This window comes from Typopeltis vanoorti, chromosome 9, assembly GCF_054136105.1.
Source record: "Typopeltis vanoorti isolate ZY-2024b chromosome 9, IOZ_Tvanoo_1.0, whole genome shotgun sequence".
Classification (NCBI taxonomy): Eukaryota; Metazoa; Arthropoda; class Arachnida; order Uropygi; family Thelyphonidae; genus Typopeltis; species Typopeltis vanoorti.
Window position 1 is genome coordinate 85,153,262 of NC_143557.1, and position 22,570 is coordinate 85,175,831.

At 36.1% G+C, this 22,570-nt stretch overlaps 1 protein-coding gene across 3 annotated transcripts in view; it reads right to left on the reverse strand.

Annotated features, from left to right (window-relative positions):
- Ac76E (adenylate cyclase type 2 Ac76E) overlaps positions 1-22,570 on the reverse strand; it is a 313,695-nt gene that overhangs the window by 90,640 nt on the left and 200,485 nt on the right. For 2 of the 3 annotated variants that reach the window (XM_090397688.1, XM_090397686.1), the window contains 2 exons: positions 15,811-15,957; positions 10,020-10,121 (listed from right to left, as the gene is read on the reverse strand). In XM_090397688.1, the coding sequence (XP_090253814.1) occupies positions 10,020-10,121; positions 15,811-15,957 (249 nt within the window). The remainder of the gene's footprint in view (positions 1-10,019; positions 10,122-15,810; positions 15,958-22,570) is intronic. The other variant, XM_090397687.1, reaches the window with a different exon arrangement.

The following is a 22,570-nucleotide window of genomic DNA, read 5'->3' on the forward strand; positions in this document are numbered from 1 at the left end:
TAAAAATATAAAAGTTAAGAAATTAGTAATGAGGTACTATTTTGTTCTTAGTTATACATATTTGTTAGTTTTTTGTATGGTGGTAATCTATCAAAAACATTTGATAGATTACCACATAAGTTGATGTACAAGCTGTAGAAGATGAGAATAGATGGTATATTGATGAGATGGATCAGAGACTGGCTTTCTGATGATATCAGAAAGCTGTGTGTTGTAGGATATCTGTATTAAAATTCAGATATCCCACAAGTTAAAAATATAAAAGTGAATAAAAGTTAAGAAATTAGTAATGAGGTACTATTTTGTTGTTAGTTATACATATTTGTTAGTTTTTTGTATGTTGTAAGCAAGACATTTTGAGATGTTATTTTTTTATCTTTGGCTACTGCAGTCTGGCTTAGAAGTGAAATAAAATTATTAAAATTAGATATTAGCATTAATTATAACTATGTATGAGTTGTAATGTTGATGGCATTTGTTATACTTGTTTTCCTCACTATTGTCAATAGTGAGGAAACCAAGTTACTGCTGTAATTCACGTTGCATGAACAATTAAATGAACTTACCTCAATGCATAAAAGATTGAGAAATGAAGACCTTTTATAAATTCTGACTGTTTTATTGTAAAATTGTTATTGAATAAACTTTTCTGCACTATGGAGAAGGAACTTTGTCATTTCAAGCCCAATGCTGGAAAGCAGTAATGGCAATACACAATGGTGAACTTGAGCAGAAAAGTCTCAGTTGCATTTCCAAGCATGGGAAAAGAATGCTATCAAATGCTGCTAGGCATTAGAAAAGGAACACAGCAGGAGAAAAAAAATTGGAGTTTCTGTGTCTTCAATATATGAAGACTGGACAGAAATTAGAATAAATGTTAGAAATGGAAGTCTGGAAGACTGAGAGAGGTTATCCTTATATAGAAAGATAAGTGTGATGTTATTAATCCATATAGGATTTATTTCAGTTAAGGCTAAAAGGAACTTGATTGATTTCCAGTTCGTATAGAATGGGCCCAGTAAAGCTTGTTTTATTTAAGATTCTCAGTGGGATAAGTGATTTCTAACTGTTTGCATCTTTTAGTTATTTCTTCAGATGCTTTCATATAGAAGTCAGAGTTGTTCTGAAGTATTAAAAGTATTGATAAGGTTTTAAGAAGAATGCTGTGACTTTCACAGAGAAAGTTAATTTATTCTAAAGCAATAGTAGTTTCAATGGAGGTTGCTGTTACTTTTGTATAGAAAGTGAAATTACAGACATGTCTTGAATGAAGATATGTTTCTTTGATGTTCTCTGATTTTAAGATGCAAAAAGAGTTTTCACTTATGCTGCTGTCATAGAGAGAGAGAGCACTTGTTTTGGTGAACTCAAGAAAGAATAAAATTCTGCAAGAGACTAAAAGGGTCTGGAGTTTTGTCCATATAGAATAATGAAATAACTGTTGGCTTATGAGAATTGAAGCCATGTAGCTGCCTAGAGGTCACTTAAGGGTCAAAGCCAAATAACTGGGAGGAGACCTTCACATAGGAATGCAGAGAACTAACTGGAGCTTCTGACCTAATGTCCAATCCTCACCTTCATGTGGTGCGCGCTTTTAGCAGGTATCTATTAGTTATTATTGAATAAATGAGAACGTGCACAATTTGGGACTTAGCCGACCAAATTGTACTCTCTATTGGTTTAAACCACTAATGCATATGATGTACAACATCATATGCATTTGTACAACACGATGAGATTTCATGCTGGCTGGGGTGTCGCCTGGTTAAACAAGGCCTCCACTGTTTTTTGTCAGGGAACCAGGGCTAACAGTGAAAAGTCAGCTAATGGAACAAGCTCCAACTCAACATCCAGAAGAAGAAGAAATTCAACATCATTAAAAATGAAGATAGGAACCATCAATATAAGGAGTATTAATGGAAAGGAAATTGAATTTGCTGAAGAAATGGAAAAGTACCATATGGACATATTTGCCATTACTGAGATAAAGAAGACAAAAATAGGTGAGATCTTACTAAATAATAAATATAGGATATTATTTTCAGGCAATAATGATTAAGGAAAGGAAGTAGTATCAATAGCCTTCAACATCAAACATGAAGATAAACTTCTTGATTGGAAGGCAGTTTCAAATAGAGTTATGGCGGCAAACTTCAAAATGTAGACATGGACAATGAAACTTATTTATGCTTATGGTCTCACAGAAGTTTCTTCCAAGAAAGAAGTGCAGCAATTTTTTGAGGCATTAGAACAGACAGCTGACATAAAGAAAATGGAAAAAGTGGTACTTATTGGAGATCTGAATAGCAGAATAGGAAATGAATCCCACCAGGCATACAGGAACATTTTGGGAAAATTTGGAGAAAATTGCAAAGCTAATAATGATAGTAAGTATTTATTGGACTGCTTCTCAGGACACGGACTAGTCATTACCACCACCATGTTTCAACATAAAGATGTGCACAAGTTCACATGGAGAAAAGACACAAGAAATAAGAAAAGCCTCATTGACGATGTCATTGTTGATAGTGATATCTTCATGCTTGTTTAAGATACAAGAGTGTAGAGAATTTGAAATTGGAAGTGACCATTACTTAATACTAAGCAGGATAAAAATGAATATCACATTGAAAAGAACAGTATGTAAGAATACATTAAAGTTACCAAGAAATTATATACTCGGTTTAATCCATTATCCAAGTGTAAGCAAACAAAGTATCTTTCAGGACTGGGGCAACCCGTGGCAAAGGTGGTATGACTACACTTCACTTGCCTTAGTATCTCATAATGCAAAACACATCTCCTCGCTTGGATAATGAATTAAACCAAGTATATAATTTCTTAGTATCTTTAATTTATAATTTAACTATGTGAAAAACTTTCAACAGTATGTAAGAATGTTTTAAAAAGAATTAAAGGTGAGCAGCTTTTACAAGTAAATTATAGACTCATCTATAGAAACATTATTGAATTAAATATGAAACAAATTGAAAACAAGAACCAAACCTTGGAAATTCTGTGGCAAACTCTGAAGAAGATAGTGATTGATTCAACTATGGAGGTATGTGGTGAAGCTGAATGCAAGGATAGAAAATAAAAACATCATGATGGACACAAGAAGTTAAAGAAGCAGAAAAGAATAGAAGAAAAAAGAGAAAAATGTAAGAGAGCTAAGCTGTGTGTAAAAGTAGCTAAACTAAAGTCATGGGAAGACTTTGGTAGGAATACAGAAAATAAATATCAGGAAGGTGGCAAAATGTTCAAGAGGCTATTATTATTATTATTATTCAGGCCTCCATGGAGTCAAAAGACTCATCGTGGGAGGTCCTTCCTAAGTAAGAAACACAGTCTATCAAGACTGATCGAGGACCCCCCCCCCCCAAGAAACACAGAGTCTATCATACCACTCCTTAAACTCACTGACTGTTCTTGCTCTCACCACTCCATGGTTCAACCACCCTCTTGCTCGCAGTTTCCTTTCGTAACTTCCAGGGATGGCCTCTTGTCATCACTCCTACCCGCTGTTCAACCAAGTGAAAAAACTCCTCAGTGCCAACCCTGTAACCACCTCTCAACAGTTTTAAAAGTCTCAATCATGTCACCTCTCCTTCTATCCACCAAACTCTGCAGTCCACATTCCCTCAGCCGATCCTCATAACTATCATTGTACAGCCATCTTTGTTATCTGCCTTTGTACCCTTTCCACAGTTAATTTATCCCCTTCAAATCCTGTGGACCAAATCTGAGAACAATAGTCCAAGTGTGGTCTGATCAGGGTCTTATACAACGGAATGATAACTGTTTTATCTCTGCAGGTCAGCATCCTTCTCATTATTGCAGCAATCCTCTGTGTTACCTTCACCACCTTTGCAATATGTCCCCTAAATTTCAGGTTTCTATCAATCATCAACCCCAGATCTCGTTTCCCCCCCCCTACTTCCTCCAGTATAATTCCTCCCATAGAGTATGCGGCATCCCATCGATGTTTCCCAAACCTCAAGACCTTACATTTTGCTGTATTAAACTGACACCCCCATTCATTTGCCCATCTATCTAGCTTATTCAAATCCTCTTGCAGGGCTGCTGCATCTGCACTATTACTAATAATCTTTCCTAGCTTCACATCATCTGCAAACAACTGAATATCCCTTTGCAATCCACTGACAATGTCATTGATATAAAGGTTAAACGATATAGATACCAGTACTGAGCCCTGTGGGACCCCACTTCTAACCCTCTGCTTCCTTGAAACTGCCCCACTATACACAACTCTCTGATATTTATCGGACAGCCAATCTTGAATCCAGTTGACCAATCTGACATCCAGACCCATGTGCTGCAACTTAAATATCAGCTTATGTGGACCGTGTCAAATGACTTCGCTAAATCTAAGAAAATGGCAGTATATGTCTTTCCCTCATCTAATGCTCTTGTAACTTTATCATAAAAAACTAGCATATTGCTAAAACAAGGGCGCCCTTTCACAAATCCATGTTGACTCTTACAGATAACATTACCCTCATCTGCCCAATGCTGTATACGGTCCTTCACTACTTTCTCCAAGGTCTTACTAACTATTGATGACACACAAACTGGGCACACAAACATTGCATAAGGGCAGTAGCAGACGCTTTCAGTCTGCTACTGCCCTTATGCAATGGCACTATCTTACCTTCCTTCCATTCCATGGACACCTTTTCTGCAGCCAGACTTTCACTGAAAAGCCAGGTCAAAGGCACTATCAGTTCTCTAGCACATTCTCTCAAAACTCGTGGTGAAATACCATCCAGTCCCACAGCTTTACTGACATCCAGAATACTCAGTAATTGAAATACACTCTCCTCCTGTACCTCTAAATCTCGAACCTGCCCAATCCCTCTAGCATTAAAACTGACTCCTCCAGGATGAAATACTCCAATAAAGTGTTCATTGAACAATTCCACTATGTTCTCTGCATTAGTCACTCTATTTCCATTTTTATCCCACAATATCATTCTTCCACAGTCATTTCTTCTTCTACTGGCCACATATCTAAAAAATTCCCTAGGATTTTCTTTGGATCTTAGGGCCAATCTCCTCTCATATTCCAGTTTCGTCTTCCTTATCATACTAGTCACTCTTCTGGCCTGTGTCTTATACTCTTCATGCATCTTCTCTTCACCTATCTCCTTATATCTCTTTCATAGCCTCTTTTTTGCATGCAATTCCTGTTTAATATTGTTTGTCATCCACTTTACTCCAAATTGTGTCCTCTTCTTCACTCTGTGATATACAACTTACCATTGCTGCTAACAAATATTCTTTCATAATTTCCCATGCACTAATGATATCCCGGCCTTCCAATTCCTCCCTCCATGAAACTTTCCCAAGTTGAAGTCTTTGACTATTATAATCACCTGCCTTATAATTCCACATACATTCCCGTCTCTTTGATACTCCTGCATGTCTATTCATTTTCCAAGTCAAAACCATATGGTCACTCTCTCCAACTGGTGGGAGAGATGTCATCTCATTTATTATCAACTCTTCTGATGCTATAACCAAATCCAAAACTCTTGAACCTCTTGTTCCCTCTATTACATGTTGCCTAAGACCTTTGTCCCTCAAGAATTCTAGAAATTCCATTCCCTTATTGCTACATGCATCTTCCTCTCCCCAATTTATACTACTGTAGTTAAAATCTCCCACAGCAATCAAATCATTCTTCTTGCACTTGCCAAACTCAACTGTCTAAACATTTCCTGGCCCCACCCTCTGTGCTCCTGGGTCTGTAGCAACACCCCACTAAATATTCTGTCTTGCCCACCTCTACCTCACACCATATACTTTCAAAATCATTAGTGCCACTGTCCTCCAAAGTCTCCACTCTTAGAGTACATAGGTGTCTTGACTTATCATAAGCAGTACTCCACCACCACGCTTTCCCTTCCTATCCTGCTAAAAAATGCTGTACCTAGCAACTTCTATTCCTGTTATTATATCCTCTTCTGTCAACCACGTCTCAGTGATCCCAATAATTTTTGGCCAGGCTGATGCTATCTGTGCCACCAATTCCTCTCCCTTATTCCGGATACGCCTGGCATTAGTATAAAGCATATAAATGCCATTATTTCTATACCCAACATTATCCCCCTCTAGACTCCACTGGGCTCAGTGTTAGCTGTGTCGTCCCCCTTCTCCCACGTACCCATTCCCACAAGAGACCACCCCTGCTACCATCCTCCCTGGGACACACTGACTTGTTCAGAACAGCAATCTCTCCAGATGCTTACGTCCTTCCTCATTCAAATGCAAGTGGTCTCTTGCATACAATTACTCTCTGTGCTCAAACGCTCTCCAAGCATCCACATATTCCAATCCTCTCTTCTGACACATTCTAGCTATTATATTATTCAATATTACTGCTCTTTTGCTCAGCTCGTCACAATCATACCTAGGTAACATGCACACTATCTTTCCTCTCTGCATCTTCTTTCATACTACCTCAAGCAAGAATCTCATATCTCTCACTGCTCAATTTACATTACCTCTCAAGTCATTTGTTCCTACCCTCACAATCATCTCATCCACCCCTTTCACCCCTCTTAATTTCCATAGCCACACCTTCTATTGTTCCTCCAGGCAAACCCTCTTCACACAATCCTGTCTTGCACACCACAGATCATTGAGTCACAATACATTACACCTCTAACCATTCCCCTCTCTCCTACCGTTTCCATTCTCTCCTCTTCTATCATTATCATAACTCTCTCTCATCCCCTCTCTTTTACTGTTCCCATTTTCTCCTCTTCTATCATTCCCATACTTCTTTCACATTTTCTCATCTTCTATCATTCCCATACCTCCCTCTCATTCCCTGTCTTTTACTGCTCCCATTTTCTCATCGTCTATCATTCCCATACCTCTCTCTCATTCCCTGTCTTCTACTGTTTCTATACTCTCCTATTCTAATCATTCACAAACCTCTCTCTCATTCCCTCTCTCCTATGCTTCTATTCTCTCCTCTTCTATCATTCCCAAAACTTTCTCTCACTCCTACTGTGATTCGCCTTGCATACATCTCTTCCATTCTCCTAATCCCATCTTTCATGCTTCTCATCTCGTTCACAAGATATTCCACCTCCTCTTTCAGCACATCTCTCTCTCTCTCTCTCTGCAAGTTAGTCACCTTACTCACCATTCATTTACCCAATCAAAACTATCTCCATAAAGTTCACAGTCATTCAAGCCTTCCACACTCTCGACTCTTATTTTCTCATTCATACTTCGCTTGTCATTCTCTCCTATCACACTACTTGTCTCCCTTTCATTATTCTCTACTATCACACTACTCATCTCCCGACATTCATTTCCTGTCCCTGAAGCAACTAGGTCGGTTATCGATATATCTAATTCATTAATTTCCTCCCACTGTCTGCATTTTGAGCATATACACACTCCCCCTTCTCTCACCCACCAAATATCCAACTCCCGGGAAGCATACATGCCACAAAGTCCTTTATTATATTACGTATAATAGAGTTCTTAGATGGCAGAGGACTCAGTGACACGCCATTTGTGATTGCAGTTGCGTCTGCCATCATTCCTTAATGCCAAGTATGTAACTACTAAACTAATCGCTAAAAAATATATATGAACACTGTATCACAAATATATATATATAAATAAGTAAATGCTAAATATAAACATATATACATATAAATATAACGCTATATTCAACTATACTAGATAGCAAAAACTTATCTTCTCTTCCACTGTAATGCTGCTGACTATGACCTTGCCTTCTCGGTAACCCAATAAAACTCAGTAACAACGAAACTCCAAAAGCAGAACCACTAAATAACACTTGTGTTACTGAGAAAAAAATGCAGCAAAATTCTGAGAATAATTAGAGGAGTGAACTGATCAATGGCACAATCAAATTAAAAATGAAGATATTAGAAAGGAACTTGGCATTATTAGCATTAAAAAATGTGTCAGCAAAGCTAACCACCTAAGGTGGTGTGGCCACTTAAATAAAATGGGTGAGGAAAGGTTAGAAAAATAGGTGTTTGATGCCAAGATGACAGAAAAGAGACCAAGGTCTAGGTGGATTGATTTGGTCAGAAGTGCCTTGGAAGCATGAAATGGTAGATATCACAATATTGGAGTATTCACAAGTAATAGATTGATTTGGAGAAAAAATTTTGATTGATTAATAATAATGTAAACTTTAAATGTGGCGCTATCATAGTAACCTGAACGCCCCTTGGGGATACATATCAGGAAATTGATGATGGTGGTGAAGCTGGCTTTTGTTTTACATGCTGTTTGGAATTGTAATGTGAAGAATACATTGGTGCTAGCAGAGATAAGCTGTGTTGATTTGATGTATATATTTGAGTTATTTGCAAATTAAAGATTTTTATTTTGGTTAAAAAGTGTTTGTAGATTATCTCTTAATGAGTTTCTATGGGTTATTAAAATTATATATATATATGAGATATCCTGATATATGAACTGTGTGCAAGCTAGATTTGGAGTTGATCAAAATATGTTGTTCTTTTGATTTGGAATTTAAGAGTTTTAACTGTGTGGAATTTAAGAGTGTTAGATGGAAGTAAGTAAAAATAATATATATTTTTATACTTCACCCACACATTCAGTATAATGGAACATTGTCTCAAAAAAGAAGGGTAACCAGTGGCATGCCTCATGTTTCTGTTCTTGGCCCTCTGCTATTTAACTTGTTTGTAAATGATATTCCATGTGGATTGACTAAGGATCTTCAGTTGTTTGCTGATGATGCTAAGTTGGGAAGAATTATAAGTAGACTGCTGATGTTAATTCTCTTTAGGAAGATTATGAATTGACTTTTGGCTTAGACAAATGAGTGAGATTATAGTTTTAATATTAATAAGTTCAAGGTGTTGCATTTTTGGAGTGCAGAAATATAATTCCTGTGTACTATATTGATGACACTATAGTAGGAAGTGGATGAGATTCAGGATCTGGGAGCAATGCTTGACAGTAGACTGAAGTTTTTGGAGAGCATATTGCAAGCATTGCAAAGACTGCACATCATATTGCTGCTATGATAAGAAGTATGCTAACATATAGGGATAAGGAGGTGGTTGTGCCAATGTATAAAGCACTAGTCAGACTGCACTTACACTTTTGTGCTCAGATTTGATCATCTGATTTTCATTATGATGTGGAAACATTGGAGAGGATCCAGAGATAAGTGACTTATACAATATCAGGGCTCTGGAATGTTGGCTATGGAGAGAGGTTAATCAATGTGGATTACAGAGTTTGGAAGATATGAAAAAAGGTGATATGATTGAGATGTTTAAGTTAATGAGAGGATTTTATTGGATTATTTCAAAGGGATTATAAAAAGAGTAGAAGGCAAGAGAAAAAGGAACAGAGGCCATCCCTGGAAGTTGTGTGATAGCATAGTAAAAAGGGGATGCAAGGAGTACACTTTTTATGTTGAGAACTATGGATGAATAGAACACATTAATAGAATATGTTGTTGTTAATGGAGGAATGTTAAGGATTTTAAGATTCAGTATGGTAAATATGCTTTCAGTTGAATGAACCTCCCATAATGGATCTGCTGACTCCATGGAAGGTATAATGATGATGATAATATGGAACAGGAATTAATAATACTATCTGCAGTCATTATATTCTTCTTTCACTATAGCAAACATCATTATAACAGAACTCACACCTTCACTATAGCCAACTACCAAAACATCTGACTAAAATCCTATAGGCCAAATGCTACTCTAAATGAAATTAACTATAGCAAACTATCCATCATAAAAAATCATTTCTGAACCCTATGAGTTTTGTTGTGAGAGTTAACAGTGTGACTTAACAGAAGGTCCTCAAAAAGAGACAAATAAAACCTATAAACATTTTGACTATGAAGACAAAAATGTGTAATTATTTTTAACTGGTATATATAAAGAACTACTACTAACCAATGTATAAAATAAACTTCATCTTAGCAAAGAAATTTTACTTACTGCACATTCTCCTTTACCAAGTTGCAGACCAGATGCTGCCATATAGGTGCTACCGATAGTTTTAATTTTTTCAATACAGCTAAATTTTGGCTTTGACAAAAGCTGAAAAATAATTATCCATTACTGTTTGCAGCAAACATATATATATATATATATACACACACACATATATACATACACACACACACACACACACACACACACACATATAAATAAAAAAGTATATAGTATTAGTTCTTTACAAGCTATAATTAGCAAATATATATCAGGGCTTAAAAATTTTGGATAAGAGTACCATGGTTGCCTAATATATCATAGTTATATGCTCAGTCCCTGACCTGGTCAATTTATAAGCGTTTTTTTTTTTTTCAGTATTATACCTAATCTTTATCCTATGTAACCATTGGTGTTGAAGGAGACATGAAGAAAAATCTTAGATGTTTTATCAGTGATACATGACCATTTATTTATTATTGATGCATGATCACTTTCAAACACATTTTCAGTTCTAAAACTTAGAGCATTGGTTCCCAACTGGTGGTACGTGTATCCCCAGGGGGTACGTAGTGGGCCATTCAGGCGTACACGAAAAATAATCAGTAATGGCAGAAAAACAAGTAAAGTAAACAAAATGCAAGATGTTAGTTATGGAACAATAAATGTTTAAATCATTGCTAATGGAGGCACTTCAAAACTAGTTGCTCACAGTGAATGATGATTGGTGAGGGCATGGCTATGAACTCCTCCCCCAAACCACTCTTCTACCAATCATTATGCACAGTTCATACATCACTTTTGTCACCCATCCTCCTTTCCAGAACAATCGCATGTTACTAAGAAATGACCTTTGCAATAATGAACCTTCCACTGAATAAGTGCATGAAAGCAAGCTCAACAATCTCACCAACAATGTTTCAATCATCTAGTGATCTGTATACCAATTATTATAGACTTTTCAGAAAACATAAATATTATTAATAATAATAAATCAAAATTTTGTTAAATACTTGATCATCATTATCAATATTTAACATGAAGCTATACTTATTTCCTTGTTACAGATATTGTAAAATTAAATCTGTGGTTTGTACTTTTAGTGTAGTAATTTTCCTTCCCCAACTCATTACCACTATTTTACATTAAGATAGGCACTGAACTCAGTATTTAAAAACAGCTATTTTAAAAACAAGGGGTACAATTTATAGAAATGGATTTAAAAATGGTACAGAAGTGGGAAAAGGTTGGGAACCACTGACTTAGAGTATATTTTGAATCACTTTCTGAATATTGATTTATTCCAAAAAAAAAAAAAAAATAGCAAACAGCCAGGGCCAGACATGGTGACAACTGAGAAAATAACTGAAAAACATATATATATTGTGGTTTTAGAATCAATATAAAGAAATTATGTTTTGGAAAAATAAAAATCTTTAATATTTCTTTCTCAGTGGTAGATGGCAGTTGTGTAGAGATGAAGGTTAGTGGAGTGGTGGAGATGGAGAGTTGTGGAGCAGGTGCTCTCCCTCGATGAGTCTTTGAACTCCCTGGAGGTGTTATGTAATAATAATAATAATATGAAAACTTTAATATCCATTATTAATGGTTCAAATTCTGCACATTCCATCACTAGGTAGAGGAAACAGCAAACAGTAATAAGGGAACTGAATTTTTGAACTTCTGGAAATAGTTTTAGGCAGCATGTGGTGAGGGAACATAAGAATCAAAAGTTTTTGATTAGATCAAAGATGAGGATCTGAGTGTGACTGAGATGGCATACTTGTCGCCAGCTGGTGCAAGTGACCATGCAGTCCTGACTTGGAAGATGAATAGGCATTAAGAAATATCAAGATGTAAGGAATTTATGTTGAATTATAGAATTATAATAGACTTAGAAACGAGCTTTGAGCATAACAGTGGATTAAAGAATTTGAAGGAAAAGAGGTCAAATAGTGCATGGGAGACAGTTAAGAAGAAACTGCAGACTGTATATCTCAAATGAAAAAGATAAAGTAATTTGGAGTAAAATGGATGACTCAGGAAATCAAACAGGAAATGCAGATGAAAAAGAGGATACAGAAGGAATATAAAGAGAGAGAGAGAGGAAAAAAAAACAGTTGAATTAAGAATATAAGGCTTAGGCTAGGAAGGTTACTAGTATAGTAAGAAGAGAGAGAAATATGAGAGGAGATTAGTGCTACATCCATGGAGAATCCTGAAGAGTTTTCTTTTTTTTTTTTTTTTTCTGTGTGTCCAGTAGGAGAGAACAAGCATAAAATGCATTGCCTGAGAGGGTGGTGAGAGTGCAAACAGTGGATGAGTTTAAGGAACAGTAAAATAGATTGCGTTATCTAAAGTGGACCTTCCACAATAAGTTATGATTCCATGGAGGACAAGAATAATAATAAGAAGATAATAACCACAGGTTACCTATATTATATTACAATATCATGAATAGCTGGTTACCTCCAGTAATCTGAGTGCTCTCTAGAAATAAAATGATTTATGCATATTCACTCTCTTAGTGGTCACATTATGACTAAATTAGTGATAATAAAACAAGAGATTGTAATGACTGGATACCCAAAATATGAACACAATAAGTATGGTAAAACTACAAAAAAAAAAAACTATTTACAACATAGCTACAGAATCATGATATTAGCAAATTATAAACCAATCAGTATCTCAGGCAGAGTGCTAAAAGTACTGGAAAAATTGGTCAAAAAGAGAATTCAAGAATGGGTGGATAAAAATATGATACAGTATGAAGGGTAACATGACTTTGTGAAGGGTCGGACATGCCTTAGTAATTTACTGTCTTTTTTATAATAGACTAACAGCAGAGTTGGATAAAGGAAATGACATGATGATGATTCTGCTGGATTTTGCAAAGGCATTTGACAGAATACCACATGAAACTCTGTTATGCAAATTAGAACAAATGGTGATGGATATGACACTGGTTAACTGGATACAAGGGTGGCTGCTGGACATATATCAAAAAGTGGTATGTGGAGTGGTAGAATCGAGATGAAAACAGGTGACTAGTGGTGCCACAAGATTCAGTGTTGGGACCATTGCTGTTTAATTTGTACAATAAATGATACAGGAAATAATTTGAAAGGAAATATTCAGTTGTTTACTAATGATGAGAAATTAGGTAGGGTTATTTAAATTAAGGGGATATTAAATCCCACATTCTCGTAGACAGGCTTATACGTTGGTTATGCATTTCTAAATCACTTAAGGAATTGAACAATTTATATTCGGATCTATGTTGTTCAATTCCTTAAGTGATTTAGAAATAAATCCCACATTGCTTCAAAACCGAATAAGATCTGGGTAGTGACCTCCCACCATAATGTATAACATCATACATCTCCTAGGAGATGTGTTTTTACATTATGGGAAATACTAAGAATAGTGATCAGAACTTACCCACCTTTGCTACGAGTTGCCCTAGTTTGTACTATGTGCTTTGGCTTATGCTAGTATCCACTGATACTTTTATAGTTTACTATATTCAGCATGAAACTCTTTGATTCCGATCTTTGAGTTTCTTATTCGGTTTTGAAACAATGTGGGATTTAATATCCCCTTAATTTAAATAATGTTACATTGCCGAAATGAAGCCTATTGGCTCTTTATTTAAGTAATTAGGTAGAGTAATAGTTAATCAATGTCATGTGGAGAGTTGCAGCACAATTTAAATAGGCAAAAGATAATGGATGTCAGTTTAATGTGGAGAAATGTAAAGTTATGCATTTTGGGATAAATAGATTACAAGCTGTATATCACATTGATGGCACTGTACTCCAGGAAACAGATGAAGCTAGAGATTTAGGGGTGGTAGTAGACAGAGAGTTAAAGTTTAGAGGACATACTGTTAAGGTTGCCCATAGGATTACTTAGCTATTGAAGAACACATTAACAAGTAGAGATAAGTTGTTATTCCTCTTTAAAAGACCTTGACACATCCACATCTGGATTACTGTGCTCAAGTCTGGTCTCCTGGATTTCTTGGAGATGAGGAAGTAGTGGAGAAGATTCAGAGGTGAGTGGTCTGTGGAATGTTCCCTATGAAGACAGATTGAGGGTGTGTGGATTGCAGAAGTTGTTTGATAGGAGAAAAAGAGGGGAAAAGATAGAAACATTTAAGATGCTTAAAGGGTTTTATAGAGATTGATGCAGGGGAAATGTTTCAGTACTTGGCTGGAGGGACCAGAACAAGGGGTCATCTCATCCCTGGAAGTTGAATGAAGGTGTGGTTAGTAGGGATCTGAGGAGTGGATTTTTTGCTTGGAGAATTGCAAGTGGATTGGATTGCCAGAGTCAGTCGTGAGTGCTTTATCTATTAATGGGTTCAAGGAGAGGTATGATAGACTGTGTAGATAGTTTGGATCTCCCACAATGAGTCTTCAAACTCTGTGGAGGTGCCCGTACAATAATATTACATAAATATTCTCATCATCATCATGGAAGAGCAGAAAAAGGCATTTTCAAGCCCTGAATATACTGTGTGTATGTGTGTGTGTGTGTGTGTATATATATATATATATATATATATATATATATATATATATATATATATATATATAGCTAGCTAGCTAGAAAGAGAGAGAGATTCTTTTAAGTTTGCACACTGGTCAGCATTCATTGTGGAGCATTTATGGAGACAAAAACACAGAGTAATTACTTTGCTTATATTATGAATATAACAATCGACATTTTGAACTCTATATCGAAGTCATCATCAGGAAAGCATATATGCACAGGACACAAGCAACATGATGCTACACAGAAGTAAGATAAATCTAAATGCTATGTTAATTGCTTACCCTTGCCTGATCAGCGGTGAAAAAAAAAAAATTATAATAATAAATAAAAAATTATAAATGTAAATTAATTAACAAAATAAGATAAATTTTTATACATATAAGTATAACAACATACAGGTGATAAAAAATCTAAATAAATAAAGTTTTATAGCAGAACTACATTAAACACATCTCTACAATCTTCTTATATTAAGCTTTTCTTGTGTTGAGGTTCTGCTATCATGTTCAGGATGTTATATAGGTTGCAGATGGATCCTCCAGATTCTTGGGATTACTGATCCATCATTTTTATTTAAATTTGGATGATGTTTCAGCATCTCACAAGCTTCCTTGAACTTTCTTTCAAACCAGGTTTTGGTGTGGTATAGGGACTTGCAGTCACTACTAGAGGGACTTTCCAGTCAACTTGAAAGGCACCAAGTCCCTATAACCACAAATATTCAGAACATGATGGCAGAACCCCAACATAAGAGGACTGTAGAGATGTGTTTAATGTAGTTCTGCTATAAAACTTTATTTTTTTATATTTTTTATCATCTGTATGTTATTACACTTATATGTATAAAAATTTATTTTATTTTGTTAATTTATATTTATGTATAATTTTTATTTATTTTTTTTTTCACCAGAAGTCAGGCTAAGCTAAACAATTATTAGTATTACATCATACCTCCAGGGAGTCCAAAGACTCATCGAGGGAGGGGTATCTACTCTACAACAACATTAATAAAGCATTTAGATTTATCTTACTTTTGTGTAGTGTCATGTAGCTTGTGTCCTGTGCATATGTATGTTTTCCTTATGATGATCTCGATACAGAAGTGTTGAAATGTCGAGTGTTATTTTCATAATTATAAGTAAGGTAATTACTCAAACACATGTGTTTGTCTGCATAAATTCTTCACAACGAGAGAGAAAGAGAGAGAGAAAATAGACTGAAAATGGAATATTACCTTATCAAAGTCACAAATAATTTCATTCAGCAGTCTCAGACATTCAAGACCTTGTTTGTTAACATCATTTTCATCATAAAACTCATTGTAGTTTGGAATAGAAGCAAATATCACAGCAACTGTAGTGTAACTTTCATGGTATAGACCCTAAGAATTATTAATGGTTTCAGTCTAAGAATTACAGAATTAAATCATGCAAGAAACATTTTTAATTATTATATGAAATAATTATGCTTAAATTTGATATTAAAATGACTAACATAATCAGAAAAATTGGTTTGCAATTAGTTTTTTTTTCTATATGTTTATCTTAATTATGAAAATATGATATCCAGCCATCTTCATGAAGTCTGAAGACTCACTACAGGATGATCATGCTAATCATTATTCAAAAAACAGTTATCATGTCTCTCCTTCAACTCATTCACCGATTATTCTTTCATAAACTCTTTCACTGATCATACATTTAGATACATTAAGAGGTGAGTATGAGTGATTCTATTAAGAGAGTGTATCCACTCTCAAAAAGCTAAAAATCTAGTCATCCCTACATCCTTGCCAACACGCTTATTGAAATTCAAAAACAAACAGTAGTTTCTTGTCCTTCTCCCCCCCCCATGTATTGAAAATTTTCTTCTGCATCTATTCTATATAAAACTCTCGCAGTAACTATATGTTGCAATCATGTTCCCCTCTTTTCTAACCATCAACCAAATTTTGTGAACTACAAATGTTCAGTCTATTAGTCCATTCTTACAAAGAGCATTCCACAGACTTGCCACCATCTTGGTTACCAACCTCTGGATCTTCTCCACCACTTATCCTCAAGAAACACAAGTGATAAAATTTATGCACTACAATCCAGATATAGATGTATCAAAATCTTATAAGGAAAGTGATAAGAATTTCCTTATCCCTACTTGTGTATTCTTCAACAATCAAGTGATTCTTTTTGCTGTTTTGTCCAATTTTGCAATAAGTCCTTGGAACTTCAAAATCCTAGCTCAATGTCTTACACTTTGGTTACATTGAACTGACAACATTATCCTAGTCCACACTCAGTCTATTTAAATCATCCTTCAGGATCTCTACTTTTATTAACTACTTTATTGCTCACTTCAGTTTAGCATTATCAGCAAATGACCAGATATTCACTAGGATTTTCCCATTATCATTAATATCCAAAATAAACAACTGAAGTCTAGGTGGCTAGTGGCAATCCACTAATACCTGCTTTCTCCTTTTTTCTTTCATTCTGCTTCACCATATGCCACTTTTTGATATCTATCTGTTAGCCACCAATTTTGGCCTTAACCAACTTTCCCAATAGCTAAATCACTATGCAGCTGTGCTTGAGATACTGCATATATCATATATACTGCATCTGTCTTGGAGCTTCCTTTATGTAACAGAACTATTTTGCTGCCTTTCCACTTCCTTGGGACCTTTGCTAGTGCTGTGCTTAAACAGGCCTGCTGAGGAACACTGCTAGTTCTTTTGTGCATTCTCATAATTCTTTTGTAATATCTTAAGTACCTCCAGTTCATCTACCCCTGTTCTTCTAATTATTATTACATAACACCTCCAGGGAGTCCAGAGACTCATTGAGGAAGGGCACCTACTCTCTGGCTCCACCACTCCACCAACCGACTACTTTCATCTACACCAACACTATATACCACCAATCACCATCACAATTGTGATAATACACGTAGATTGTGTATTTTCACAATCACAAACATCCATGCCCACCTCAGGATTCGAACCCCATCACCATCACCTTAAGGATGCACCCTCACAAAATAAGCACATGTAATCTTCACATACTGGTGGAAAGGAGACAAAAGGGCAATATGATTGAGCCATTTAACCTGTTTTTGTATTACCAGATTGATATAGGGGAAATTTTTCACACACACTAGAACGAGGAGAGGGTAAGAAGTAAATTTTTGCATGTAGAGTGGTAGGAGCACAGAATATGTTGCCTAAGGAGGCATTGAGAATGTAGATTGTGAACAGCAGTCCATGGAGAGATATGACAGGCTTTGTGTTAAGATGGACTTTCCATGATGAAATCTAGAATAATAATAATAATTTCTTCTGCTCTTGTCATTCTCCTATCATATGCACTCATTAAAGTTATCCTTCTACAATCATTCTTCTTTTTACTTACTGCAATAATAAATTTAGTTTAATCCTTTATCCAAGTGTGAGCAAACAAAGTTTGCACCTGAAAGTATCTTCAGGACTGGGGTAAGGTAGTACAACACTGGGCAACTCATTGCAAAGGTGGAGAAAGTTAACGTCACTCCTATCTCAGTATCTCCCATAATGCAAAACACATCTCCTTGCAGATATGTATAATGTCATGCATTAAGGGAAGGGCCATTACCAAGACTAGTTTCGACTTTTATTGAGGTCTCTTCAGTGGGAGCCAGGCCCAAGTGGAAATACCAGGCACAAGCATTAGCAAGGTCATCGCTACCTATAGGAGTTGCCAAACGGTGTGCCACCTTTTTATTAAATTACTCTGGATTTCGAGAAAGATGCTGAAAGTTTATTTTTCACTTGGTTAGACTATAATAAATTTAGTTTAATCCTTTATCCAAGTGTGAGCAAACAAAGTTTGCACCTGAAAGTATCTTCAGGACCAGGGTAAGGTAGTAACAACACCGGGCAACTCGTTGCAAAGGTGGAGCAAGATAACGTCACTCCTATCTCAGTATCTCCTATAATGCAAAACACATCTCCTTGTGGATATGTATAATGTGATGCATTAAGGGAAGCAACAAGTTTCCCGGTGTTGTACTACCTTACCCCAGTCCTGAAGATACTTTCAGGCACAAACTTTGTTTGCTCACACTTGGATAAAGGATTAAACTAAATTTATTATAGTCTAACCAAGCGAAAAATAAACTTTCAACATCTTTCTCGAAATCCAGAGTAATTTAATAAAAAGGTGGCAGACTGTTTGGCAACTCCTATAGGTAGAGATGACCTTACTAATGTTTCTGCCTGGTATCTCCACTTGGTTCTGGCTCCCACTGAAGAGACTTCAATAAAGGTCGAAACTAGTCTGGGTAGTGGCCCTTCCCTTAATGCATGACATTATACATATCTGCAAGGAGATGTGTTTTGTATTATGGGAGATACTGAGATAGGAGTGACGTTAGCTTGCTCCATCTTTGCAACGAGTTGTCCGGTGTTGTACTGCCTTATCCCAGTCCTGAAGATACTTTCAGGCGCAAACTTTGTTTGCTCACACTTGGATAAAGGATTAAACTAAATTTATTATAGTCTAACCAAGCGAAAAATAAACTTTTACTCACTGCATAGTGACAAGAACTCTATAGAATTTCCTTTTGCCTACTTGGCTAATTTCCTCTCATAATATGATTTTGCCTTCCTTATGTGCTGGTCATTCTTCTTACCTATGTTTTGTACTAATTATGAATTTGATGATCATATTTCTCTGTATGCAGTTTGATGCAACTTCATTCAACCATCCCTTGACCATTTTCTATAATCTGTTAACTCACAAAGTGACTTCAAGTAGTCAATTTGTAAGTTTATCAGTGGCTACCTTGGTTATGAACAAATTCTCATGATTCTGTCATCAGATACAACTCTCAAACACTGGATCTCCTCCATAACATGTTATTTTAGGTAATTATTTCTTAGTTGTTGCATAAATTCCATTTCTTTCCTCCTCATATGTTCTCCCCCCCCCCCCTTCCAGCCTGTGTATCCCACAGTTGAAGTCCATAATAATTATTTACTCTGTACCTGTCACTCTTTGTACCACTTCCCCATGGCAGTAATCAGCTATATATTTTGTCCTGTTGTTTGTCTCATATTAGATAGTCCCAAATACATTGACTACAATGTTTCTGCCTTTCTCTTGTTATTTGCAATTCTGTTGCTGTTGTCATCAGCAGTATACCTCTTCCCATTCTGTTCTTCTCTCTTCCTCCTCGAAAATACAATATTATCTCTTATTCTAATATCTACCCTATAGATATAAAATGATAAGCCTTTTTATGAAAGGTTTTGGTGTCGTGTCTTTTGTCAAGTTATTTGAAGCATTTTGAAACTCAGGGCTACCCTGAGTGTCGAGTCTTCAAAATTCGAGTCATCAGAATTCAAGGAGAACTGGCCTACCACTCTGGAACTCAGGGAGGTTGGGCAGCGTAGAAGCCGGGGGTGGGGGGGAGAGAAACCCCCTTTCAAGTTTTCAAAATTCGAGTCATCAGAATTCAAGGAGAACCGGCGCGCGCGTGTGTGTGTGTATATATATGCACGAGGTGCGGCTATTAAATAACAAGACTGTTGCAAAAATGTGGTTTATTATTACAACTGTACAACTTAATTGTTATCCCCTTCAACATACTCCCCTCCTCTATTTATATACCGTTGTATACGAATTTTCCATTGTTGGAAGCAGTGCTGTAAGTCGTCACGTGTTATCTGCTTCAGTAGTGCTGCCATTTTCTCCTTTACCTCAAATTTGCACTGACATCATGGAACGGCTGACAGCAGAGATGGTCTTGCAGGAGATCATCACATGTGATGATATGTGGATTTTCCAGTACAATCCAGAAACAAAGAGACAATCGATACACTGGAAAACTCCCACATCACCAAGAATGAAAAAAAGCAAGAATGAGCAAGTCAAAACTGAAGGCAATGCTGATCATTTTTTCTTTATATCAATGGCATGGTAATGGTTTAATGAGTACCAGAGGGTCAAACAGTTAACCGCCATTATTATCTTGAGGTCTGGCCAAGCTCAGAGAGCAAGTGAGGAAGAACATGTGTGGAAGAACAATGCTCCAGCCCACAATGCACTGTCTGTAAAGCACTGATAAAAGATCCCAGTGTTGGAACATCCACAGTGCACTGTATGTAAAGCAGTATCTCTGGCTGATAAGAAGATCCCATTGTTGGACCATCCACCTTACTCACCAGAGTTAGCTCCATGAGACTTTTACTTTTTTCCAAAGTTGAAATCCGCATTGAAGGGCACCCATTTTCAATCAGTGGATGAGGTAATGGAGAAAACAGCAGCACTACTGAAGCAGATAACACCTGATGACATGCAGCACTGCTTCCAACAATGGAAAATTCATATGAAACGATGTATAGATAGAGGGGGGGTATGTTGAAGGGGGGGGTAACAATTGAATTCTGCAATCGTAATAATAAACCACATTTTTGCAAGTCTTGTTATTTAATAGCCACGCCTTGTATATTTAATAATTCTTAGTCTTCTTGGTGCTTCTCCTTTACAAGCAATACCTCTTCCCGTCCTGTTCTCTCTTCCTCACTGAAAATACAATATCATCTCTTACATCACTGTACCTATATCCTTCCCTGTCAAACAAATCAAGTGAACCAAGTCAAGTCATAAAGCTGTCAAATGTGGTAGTCAAAAAATGTCTTTTCATGTTTTATAGTAATCTTTAAATTCTTCTTGGTGCTTCTTCTCTACAAGCAAAGCCATAATTAGATAGGTGCATAGGTATGGGACTTTGGGGGAAGGGCACTGAACCATGTAATCAGGAAAAAAAAATTAGCAATTGATGTGTTAAAATTGTAGATTCTGATCCACTGAACTCGCTAAAAATATTCTACAGTAAAATATATAAGATATGTAAATAATGTTATTTAGTTCACTGTTTAATCACTTATTTATTTAAATTTAACAAATAGCAAATAGTTCAAATTATATTATAAAAATATTTTCCAATTTCCAAATTCAGTGCAGCAGGAGTGAATGTTTATATTTAAACTTTAATGTTATACCATATTTATTTTATAATAAATTTAGTTTAATCCTTTATCCAAGTGTTAGCAAACAAAGTTTGCGTCTAAAGATACTTCAAGACTGAGGCAACTTGTAGCAAAGGTGGACCAAGCTCTCATCACTCCTGTCTCAGTATCTCCCATAATGCATAATGCTATTCATTAAGGGAAAGGCCACTACCCAGACCGGTTTCAACCTTTATTGAGATCTCGTCAGTGGGAGCCAGGCCCAGAAGTGGAGATACCAAGGCAGAAACAATGGAGAGGTCATCTTTACCTATACGAGTTGCCAAAAGGTGTACTACATTATTATGAAATTACTCTGGATTCAGAGAAAGATGTTGAAAGTTTATTTTCCACTTTAGACTACTGAGACAGGAGTGATGAGAACTTGGTCCACCTTTGCTATGAGTTGCCTCAGTCTTGAAGTATCTTCAGAAGCAAACTTTGTTTGCTAACACTTGGATAAAGGATTAAACTAAATTTATTATAGTCTAACCAAGTGAAAAATAAACTTTCAACATATTTATTTTAATTATTATTTGTTTCCATAAAAAATGAAGGGGCCCAAAAAAGAAAACCTTGCACAAGATGCAAGAAAGGTTACTTATGGCTATGTCTTATAGGATAGTAATGACAACATATATGTGGTAACTTCATTTTTTGCCAAGATTTTCCTACTAGTAGAATATTCATAGAAGCTCTGCAGTAGTAATTCTGCACAGAAAAGGTGGGAAGAAAAGTAAGAAATTATTTTCTGTCTTAATGGTATTGCAAAAATCACATGGCTAGCTGATTATTACATATCACAATGTGTGCAGAGGAAATAATGTAGAATCTGCCTTGGATGCTTCCTCCAACCCAACTGGTTACCCAGGCACAATCTTATCTCAGGTTCTTATTATGGATGGCTCCTGATTTTGCTTGTCCCCTAGATCAAGTTTCAACACTGATT